The following is a 10,219-nucleotide window of genomic DNA, read 5'->3' on the forward strand; positions in this document are numbered from 1 at the left end:
AAGTGGAGGTGTATTGCTCAAACACTGCAAAAAATAAAATATATTTTCAAGTAAAAGAAACCATACATATTAAACACTAAAATGCAGAAACAAAGTTATTATATATATATATATATAAATTTACATTGATGGCCTCTTGCACTAAAATAAGTAACTGATCAAATAAACATTCAAATGATGTACTCAACTATTCATTTCCCAAATTTCAAGTCAATTATTTATAGTAAACAAAAATGCTAATATCTGTTGCTGCAAAACCTACATTAATTTTAACCACAGCAAACTACTGGTTAACTGGGAGAGAAGTTCAGAATTTTTTTTCTGGTAGAAATTATGGATTGTCTAACCATCCCAAGCATTTGCCAATTAGCCTGAGTAGGAGCTAAAAACTGAGATGGAGCACAAGTAAGAAATGAACTTTAAAGAGGTATTTACTGCTTCCATTGTCAATTCATCATCATGAAAGAGCAGCCTTCTAAGTTTTCCTTTTGGGTCAATCATTTTCTAGAAGGGACAGTACAGATCAGCTGAGCCTGAGAAAACAAACTTCTATTATGTGAACTCTGGCCAATAGTGTTCTTACTTCTTCCAGCTCTATTTAATAATACAACAACCCAATTTTACTTTATGGTATGATTAAAATTATGAGTAAGTTAATTCTCTAGCTCTATTCCATTTTGAATAATTTAGGATCTAAAATAAAATAGACAGTGGGAGTACAGTTTTCCCAGAATATTTTATCTCAAGCTAAAATAATTTTAAGTTGATAATGCTATATAATGTGACTTCATTTTGAACCCAATATTACTTTATCAATTAGATGTCTAGAGCCATTAAGTAGAATATGTAAAGACTGACACAGGCATAGAGTCATAGAGGTAACTTTTTGGCTGCAGGAAAATATTTGTTTTGGAGTATAGTGACAAAATGCTTTAAGTGAAGCTAGCTTTTTGCATGTAAAGTAGTAGAAACCCATTCATAGAAGAGTTCAGAATTCGTATTAATGGAAATGAAAGTTTTTCAAAGCTTGCTTACCACTCATAAGAACTAAGTTAAACAGTCTGGGTAACTATGAAAAATTAAGCCTGCTGAGTTTATGCTGATAACTTGGATGTTATAAACTATATGTCATATACTGTTTGGCTAAAACTTAAGCATATTCAAACTTAAAAATAAATCATGGTGTTATATTTTGTGTTTTCAATTAAAAGTCAATTTCTGTGTACTCGTAACCATGATATCTAATTTGGAATTTTCTGTCTAATAAAAATAATACTGTTCAAGCTGGTAGTCTGGCCCCAACCTCAAGATAAGAGGGAGAACTCTTTATAATATGGAACTTGTTATTATACTATTTTAGGCAGTGAAAACAGTATCAACAGTCAAAAAATGTTTGAGGTGGGCTACATAGGCTGTGATTTACAAGTTATTTTCAACAGTAAAAATTTTTATTTTATTTTTTTACAGTATAAGATGCAATTAGGGAAGGATTTTTTTTTTTCTTTTCCGTACTTTTGCTCCTAACTCCTTTTATATCTCAAATTTTCCTAATCTTACAGGCTTTCTCAGTTTCATTTTCTTTTTATAATATATATTGGTTTTATACCCAGCTTGGAGGTAGGGGCCAGCAACCTAGACTACACCATGACTACACAGGGCATAAATGCCATCACTCAGTAGTATCATCTGATTTAGTACAAACAGGACCAACACTAAATTGTCAATGAAGCAAAGTGGAGATAAGATAGCATTTACAACAATTATAAATTAGTTTTCAAATCCTTATATTTGATCAGCTCAGGGTTATACTAAGAATGTATAATATTCTACTACTGTGTGCAACAATTATATAAAGAAGTTAATGTTTTACCAAACACTTTAAAGAATCAAGCTGTGCAAACATGAATAATTCTTGCAGTTTGCTTTTACTTATTCATAGTTATCCTTATCTTGCAAAGAGCTTCCAACTATAATTAAAAAAAATTTTTAGTTTTGCATCCATAGTGATCTTTCTAAAATTTGTCACTAAAATTTAAGACTTGATTATGTCACTTCCTTGCTACAAATCCTTTAATAGTAATTTCAGACTAAAATTTCAAATTCAAAAAGACAACACCTATTAAACCTCCCTGGTCCCTTTTTGACTTTCATTTAATCTACCATTTGCTTTGTAACAGGTCTCTACTTGGATTTTTAAAGAGAACAGTGCTTATTTTCATAGTGACTCATGCCAGTTTGAAACTGATTATAATTAACTGATAACAAACTAAACAACAAAACACAATGGTTCAGTAAATAATTGCCTGTATTTCCTGTCAAGATATAAAAAAATTTTTTTACTTTTTTTTTAAATTAGAGGATAACTACTTTACAACATTGTATTAGCTTCTGCCACACGTGAATCAGCCATAGGTACATAACCTATGTATCCCTGAGATAAACCTTATTTTAAATGTGAACTATTAAGTCCTAAATAGTCTCCCAAAGCATCTTATTTGTTAAAGGTAATGTTTTCAGGAACTCATGACCTTAATTTTTCTAAAAATTTGTACAAATACATACAAATACAGATATTCAATTGTTCTAATACACAGTCCATAGTATTTTAAAAACTAAACTGATATCAGATTTTTCTTCCACCTCTTGAAAATACCATACTTTTTTCCCTTACTTTGAAAATAATGGAGTCATTATATTCTTGAAATAATACAAAAACCAGTTATATATTAAGTTCTCTTTGAGTATCAATTTCAAGGTACAGTTGGAACAGAGCTCAAACAACTAAAATATTTTCACGTTCCAGGTGATATCAGTATTCAATGCCATCGCTCTGGCAGAAGAAAAGAAGCTGGTTTCTTAAATTTGCTCATAATACAATTGATTTGTAATTTATGTAACTCATTACTCAATCTTTTATCATGAGGCTTTCTCAGAAACATGAACACCTTTGACAATTACCAGAAAATTTGATATTGGACTGGCTTCCATTAAGTACAATATTTTAAAGAATAAAGATAAATTTAATTAGTACAGTAATAAAAACTAGAACAAGAGTTCTAAAGCATATCTCTCAAAGATTCTTCTAATATAAAAAACACCACTTTCCTATCTGTTTGGAAGTGTTCCAAGATAATTCCTTTCCTAAGGCATATGAATTCCTATATATGTAGACATAGAAAATGTCCTTATTAACTCATAAGCTACTTTACTCCAACAACAGAATATAGACCAGAAATCACACAACGTACGTTGTGCCTATGTGTATATATCTCTTATTCTCAATACTTTCTGAACTGGAGAAAACAACCACCACCACCCACAAAACTTTCATCCATAACATACATCATTTTTCTTATAAAAAACTGAGAATTAAAAAACAAAACACAAACCCTGAGAATATATATGAATGTATCATAAAAACAAAAAAGGATTATATAAACAATATTAGCATGTTATTTTTATGGCCACTTAAGAGTTTTTTTTGACATTCTACTCGTCATATGACATGCTGAGCTTCACCTCTATTACATTCATTTGATTTCAAAGCTTGACACTGACTAAATGCCAATACTTCCATAGTTTAAGAACTAGCTCTTACAATTCACCATCAAAAAACGAGGTCCAAATATAAAGTAATGTGACTAATCGTAAAACACGTATCTTAAGCCATATTTTGTTTGTATTACAATTTAGAGTCAGTCCTAATATTGCATAGAATTTTGTCAAATACCATTTTAAAAATGAAGCAATAATCAGACTGAAGATTCTGTATTAGTAGTTTCAATTCTTTTTTTCAGTTCTACCTCTGTTAACTGCTACCAACCCAACTCTCTCCACCCACCATCACGTGTGCGTGCTCAGTCGTGTGACCCCCACAGACTGCAGCCTGCCAGGCTCCTCTGTCCATGGAATTTTCCAGGCAAGAATACTGGAGTGGGTTGCCATTTCCTTCTCCAGGGGTAGTTTCAATTCTTGATGCAAAAGAGAAAAAGTAAAAAAACCTACATTAATTAACAGGCAAATGCACTTGTTAACTAGGGTAAATACTCATTTAAACTTTTTATGATCCCAGGGCAAGTTAATACTGTGCAAAACTGACAAGAGCATTTGAAGATCTAAGTATTAAAAACTAAATTGTGTATTTAGTATATGGTAATATGAATACTAAAATTTCATATTTAGTATATAGTAGACTTTGGTACCCTTGCCTGGAAAATCCCATGGACGGAGGAGCCTAGTAGGCTGCAGTCCATGGGGTCGCTAAGAGTCGGACATGACTGAGTGACTTCACTTTCACTTTCTTACATTGGAGAAGGAATGGCAACCCACTCCAGTGTTCTTGCCTGGAGAATCCAGGGACGGGGGAGCCTGGAGGGCTGCCCTCTATGGGGTCACACAGAGTTGGACACGACTGAAGCGGCTTAGCAGCAGCAGCAACAGACTTTTGGCATTCATTATTTTAGCCTGTGTGACTCAGCATCTTCACAGCTGGCTAACTGGAAGGTTCAGGATATAAGCTAGTATGAAAAGATGTTGGTCCAGGAAGAATGAGGAGAATGGTGTATTATGTGCAAACCAATCATTCTGTGAGCAAATGTATCTGTTCCTCAATGTGGCTTTATACTTCTCTACTTGTGCTCACATATGCATTAAAATCAAAATTGCATGTAAGAATGTGAATTTGAATTAGGGATCTTATGATATATTTCTTAAAGTATTAAGACTGAGCCTTAGCATGTACTCTTTCCCTTAGTATGTTCTTCCCCTGTAAGAAATTCCTACTTATTCTTTAAAACTCATCTCAGTATCTCAGTACCTCAAAGATAAACTAATGTTCCTTCTTCTGGACTAACTCTATTAACTTGAACTCTTATACTGTCTTTATCCTGAGAGCAGAGTCCGTGTTCTATTCACTTTTGTAACTCAGCATCTAGCACAATGCCTGGCACATACCGTAATAAAGGTGTGATGAATGAATTTAAAACTTATATGGTAAAGCAGTTCTTACAGAGACTGAGAACAGTGGGAAAACACTTGACTAAGATCTGAATTGCAGCCTACTATATAACTATAACTTACTCAAAGCTCTACAAGTTAAAAAATAAAAGTCCAAATAATGCCTAAAGAGGGTTTCTTAATGAAGAAAAAGTTAACTAATGTGAATTCTCCAAAAAATAACTCTCAAGATAAATCCATATAAGTAAAAGATACGTGAAAGGAAAATATATGGTAATATATTTTCATGATGACTCTTTCCCTCAAATCAACCTGGAACTAGACATAATAATTCTTCAGAGAATTACTCTAAATAATCAAATATCTCATCTACTGGACATTGTATATGGATCAATGTATACAGACTTTTAACCACTGTCACCATGAAGAACTCTTTTTTAAAAAATGCATATAGTATTCAACTATTTTAAAAAGTGTTAATTATCTATGAAAAACTCTCTGGTTATACATTTCCACCTTTAACCCAACATGCTATAATTGGTGTTATTATGTGAAGTCTGATTTTCTCTAATTATTTAAATTTCTTGGAAAGACTACAATGCTTTTTAAAAATAACTTCCTTAAACACACATGCAAAAATCCTATTGTTCTTATATTACTGTCAATAAGTTCTTCCATTAAATGTTCTGATCAGTAAGACTGATGTTTCTAGAATTCTCTGAAAAAGTGACTCATTTTAAGAGTCTCTATTTTGTATTTCACTACAATCTTTCAGTTTTTAAAAAAACTGACCAAGTGATATCAAGTTCTACTATATAACCAAATCTCAAGTCTATAATCAACATATTTTAGGAAATGAATAATTAATAGCCATCCCAATAACTTGTAATGAATCTGGAATTTCCCCAGTACCTGGAAAATAGTCAAAGTAATCCCCTTCAAAAAGAGAAAGTTGTCTTTTGTAATGCTGAATATGAACCACTCCCTTTCTGTTCAGGTGCTCCAGAAGCCCAATTTTCAAGTGATCATGTATGCTCACTATTTTAGTAAACCGGTAACTAGAACAGGAAAGAAAACAAACTTAATTTTTGATTACCTAAAGCCTTTGAGAATTGTGTAACTCATTCTGTAACTGATCAAAATGTAATCCCACTCACAACTCTTAAAGTAGCTACACTTTCAAACTGACCAATGCTAAATATAGGAACCCAACCTAAAATGGAAATTATTTTCTTATGATTTAAAAAATAAAACCTAAAGTAATCCATGGTTAAAGTAATCTTAGAATACCCCCCAATATATTTTTCTGGATTTTAAGATTAGATGGATAAAGAATTTTCAGATTTGTCAGATTGGATGTTTTTTTTTTTTTTTTGTCATGACAACAGTATAAACATTCTAAAAAGGTACTGTATAACTCCAAAGCATTCTATTAAAACTGGGATACTGGCTCTAATTATGTAATAAAGTAGTGGATAAGACAGAAAAGTATGATGTAGACTTTCACAATGAAGAACTACAAATCTAAGCCTGCCCTTTCACCATGGAGATTTGAAAAACGAGATTTATAAGACACTTCATATTTTATTTTTTGTTATTTTTCTCCTTAGAAAAGGAAAATCTCATATTTGAGGGATCAATTTTGAAGTTTCTCTATATATTCTGGGGAAACAAATACAACTAAAGCCATGTTTTGCTTTACATTTCCATTCTCCAAGTTTTCTTTAAAGAATAAATTTGTGTATGTAAAATACAAATGGATATAATTTTCTTTTTAGTTTTAAAAAACTTTAAGTATTTTTTTCCCTCTCCCACCTACTTAGTGAAGAGAGAATTGGCATACACACTACTTAAAATATTGGAATTTTACATAAAGCAGTTTTAAAGGCAGCATTTTTAACTAAACAAAAATATTCTAACATTTTAACATTTTACCATTAATCTGGCACTATGCTTAGGACATGAAAAAATTAAACTTCATTTAAAATCTCTGCTATCACCATTTTCTTCAAATTCTATGGAATCTATTTTTCACACACTACTTGAATTTAATAAGAATTATTATGAAAATTTAGTTAGTATGACAACTAATGGGAAACCTTTTGGCTAGCAAAGAAATGTCAATGCCTCTTCCCCTTCACCTACAGGACTGAGAAAGAAGAATTCTGTCAGCAAGACTACACTGCTACTTACAGTATCTCCTGTAATTAGAACTGTCATGCTTAAAAAAGCATGATTATATAAGACTAGTGCTTTTTCATATTAAAAGCTAAAAGTAGAAATTGGATAGAAGATCCACTGGATAGAAGATACCACAGAGATATATTTCAAAACTTTTGGGATAATGATTATATCAATAAGGATACTACAAGCTTCAAGAAGTTGTATGATGTTTTAAAACTAATGGACTGCCAACAGCAATTGTAAAAAAAAAAATTTTTTTTAGTAACAGGTTATATATTGAATGATTTTATGTTTAGATATTCAGTTTACTGAAAGCATTCTAAAGCTAAATGATTCTAATAACATTAGTAAATGTTAGTGCAAGTTGTATTTTAGAGGACTAAAGCTTACAAACTCAATTTTAATGTTTAGCAGCTTATCTCCTACTCTGTTTTAATAATTCAGAACTGGCTCACAATAAAATTAATGTCAACATTTTAAGCAAGGAGACTGTCAAAGGTTTTAAGAAGAAACAAACTTTTATAATTTTGTGAGTGTTCAGTCCCTCACAAACAATATTCAGTAAAGAAACATTTTTGAATAAATGAGCATTAAGAATTGCGTGAACCATTCATCTTTTAGATCTAGGCACATACAGAAAGGTATAGCAGAATTTTTTTAAAAAAAAAGCTTTACTGACTTACTACATTCTTTAAGAGAACCACCAAGTCATATACTTCTCTGTATCGTTTTATGGCACTAGGCACATAATTGACAATATTTAAGCTGAGTTGAAACAGAAGTTTAAGAACTATGTGATAACATGAACTATGAAGGTTTCTATTTTCATAATAAAAAAGAACTCAACAAATATTAAGAACAGAAGATCATTATTTTAAGAGTCTCTAGAAATATAATGTTCTAAAATGATGTTTTCATATCATTCACTGTGAAATCATTAAAGAAACACTTTGCACACGAGTGAGGGTGTGTTCTGACAAGCTGTGATTAACATGGCAGGCCACTTCAAGTGCTATCAAACTGGTTACATTGGCAGGTCTTTGTAAGAACTACATATATACATATATATTACATGTTATAATTCTTTTAAAAATTATTGTGCTCTTTGACACTTAGCTCCAGAAATATCATTAATGTGGTACAGGTCAAGCAAATATTTCAGGTAAATTTTCCTAACTCAGTGTTTTTCAAACCATCTATGTGGAGGGACTAATATGTTTTAAATTCTTCAAATTGTCATAGACTGATACTTTATAAAGTTCATAAAATGAAAATGAACTACTAGAAAAATGAAATAAGAAACAACATACAGAAAACAAAGCCCCATTTTTTAAATTATTAGATTTAATAGAAATGAAATTACCTTAACTACTATGAAAGCTTTGGATCACTTATGCTTAATTTGTACAGTTATTTTATTGCTGACCAGCACAGTCTCATCCAAACACTGTGAGAAACACTATTGTAATGTACTGAACTATTATCTGCCATCGTATCAAACATTGGGGATATAAAAGAAAGCCAAAGACAGTCTCGAATTGTATGATTCTCACTGCGCAGTAGTTATCCGTCCAGAAGAGACAGAGGAAAAGAGGTGTGTGTGCATGTGTGTGTGGGTGTCCATGAGCAAATATGTGGGTATATGAAAGGCAACTAGGAAGGAGGCAACATTAAATATAAAGAGACCTCAGACTTAATAAATTATGAGAATCCTTTTAGTTAAGGAGCTAGGTAGGGTCCAATTTGGATTTTATCCTTTAGGTGATACGAAATGAGCTTTAAGCAAGGAGGTATTTGCATTTAAAAACAATGACACTTTGTACTAAATGAATTAGAAGAGAATAAATGATGAACAAAAAGATGAGTTAGGAACAAAGAAATGAGTTAGATATATTTTTCAACAGTTCATTTAAAAGGCACTCAAGTGTTAAAATACTGTACTGGCAGGACAGAAAAGGATAGATACAAGTGATATTTAAGAACAGTAGAATCAACAGATTCTGTGGTAAGTCAGGTTTTGACTTGGGTCAATGATTGCACCTATAAGGTAGTATACTAAATAAAAGCACTAAGCTTCTAGGAAATATGTTCAGTCACAGACATGCTGAGTTTGAGTTATCTGTAATATTATTTAGTCAGGGATGTCCATCTAATAGTTACATTTTGGAGGAAAACTCAGGAGGGAGAATTATGGTGGAGAGAGCTTTGCGATTTGTCAGTTATAAGCAGATTTCAACTAGAGGGGCTACAAAGAGCCTAGTGAAACAGGGAGTCAAGAATGACCTTTCCAAATATAATTTCTGTGGAGTGGTATAATGGTCACAGTGATGATACAGCAGCAGTTGATACCTACACAATGCTTGTTATGTGCCAAGTACTTCTTAAGGATTTTATCTTCATGTAACAGATAAAATTAAAAAGTTTCTTATCCAAGATCATACAACTTGTAAAGTTATAGAACTAGGATTTGAAGCAGTCAAACTGCAAAATCCAAGCTTTTACCTACTGTGCTATGCTTCAGTCATGAGGATTACTGAATGGAATATGAGAAAGTAGGGAGAAAGCACAGACCATCCTTTTCAAGGTCAAGGGCACTCCATCTTCCTCTTACCTCATTTTTTTAAATAAGACTTGACCATGTACATATGTTGAAAGGAAGACAGTGAAAAGGTGAGGTTAAAGGTATAGAACAAACAAGAAATGATTAATGGAACAGGTTTCAGGTAAGGTAAGAAAGGTCTCAGGAAGATGGTAGTATAATTATGATGATATAGATACTTTGATATGGTATTCAATGAATATAAGAGGAATCATAAAGGATAAATTAATACTAGGAATTTCCTTATGAACAGTAACATTCCGGTAAAGAACTTGTTTTTAATTTCTTTTAGGAACAGTTAATGGCACCCCACTCCAGTACTCTTGACTGGAAAATCCCATGGACGGAGGAGCCTAGTAGGCTGCAGTCCATGGGGTCGCTGAGGGTCAGACACGACTGAGCAACTTCACTTTTCACTTTCATGCATTGGAGAAGGAAATGGCAACCCACTCCAGTGTTCTTGCCTGGAGAATCCCAGGG

General features: G+C 32.2%; 1 protein-coding gene across 5 annotated transcripts in view; it reads right to left on the reverse strand.

The window, feature by feature from the left end:
* USP15 (ubiquitin specific peptidase 15) overlaps positions 1-10,219 on the reverse strand; it is a 136,698-nt gene that overhangs the window by 22,935 nt on the left and 103,544 nt on the right. For 4 of the 5 annotated variants that reach the window (XM_010841605.1, XM_010841604.1, XM_010841606.1 and 1 more), the window contains one exon: positions 4-24. In XM_010841605.1, coding sequence (XP_010839907.1) covers positions 4-24 — 21 coding nt within the window. Of the gene's footprint in view, positions 1-3; positions 25-5,868; positions 6,015-10,219 lie in introns of those variants that run through there. The other variant, XR_825422.1, reaches the window with a different exon arrangement.

The sequence above is a fragment of the Bison bison genome, unplaced genomic scaffold, assembly GCF_000754665.1.
Source record: "Bison bison bison isolate TAMUID 2011002044 unplaced genomic scaffold, Bison_UMD1.0 scf7180017864163, whole genome shotgun sequence".
Lineage (NCBI taxonomy): Eukaryota > Metazoa > Chordata > Mammalia > Artiodactyla > Bovidae > Bison > Bison bison.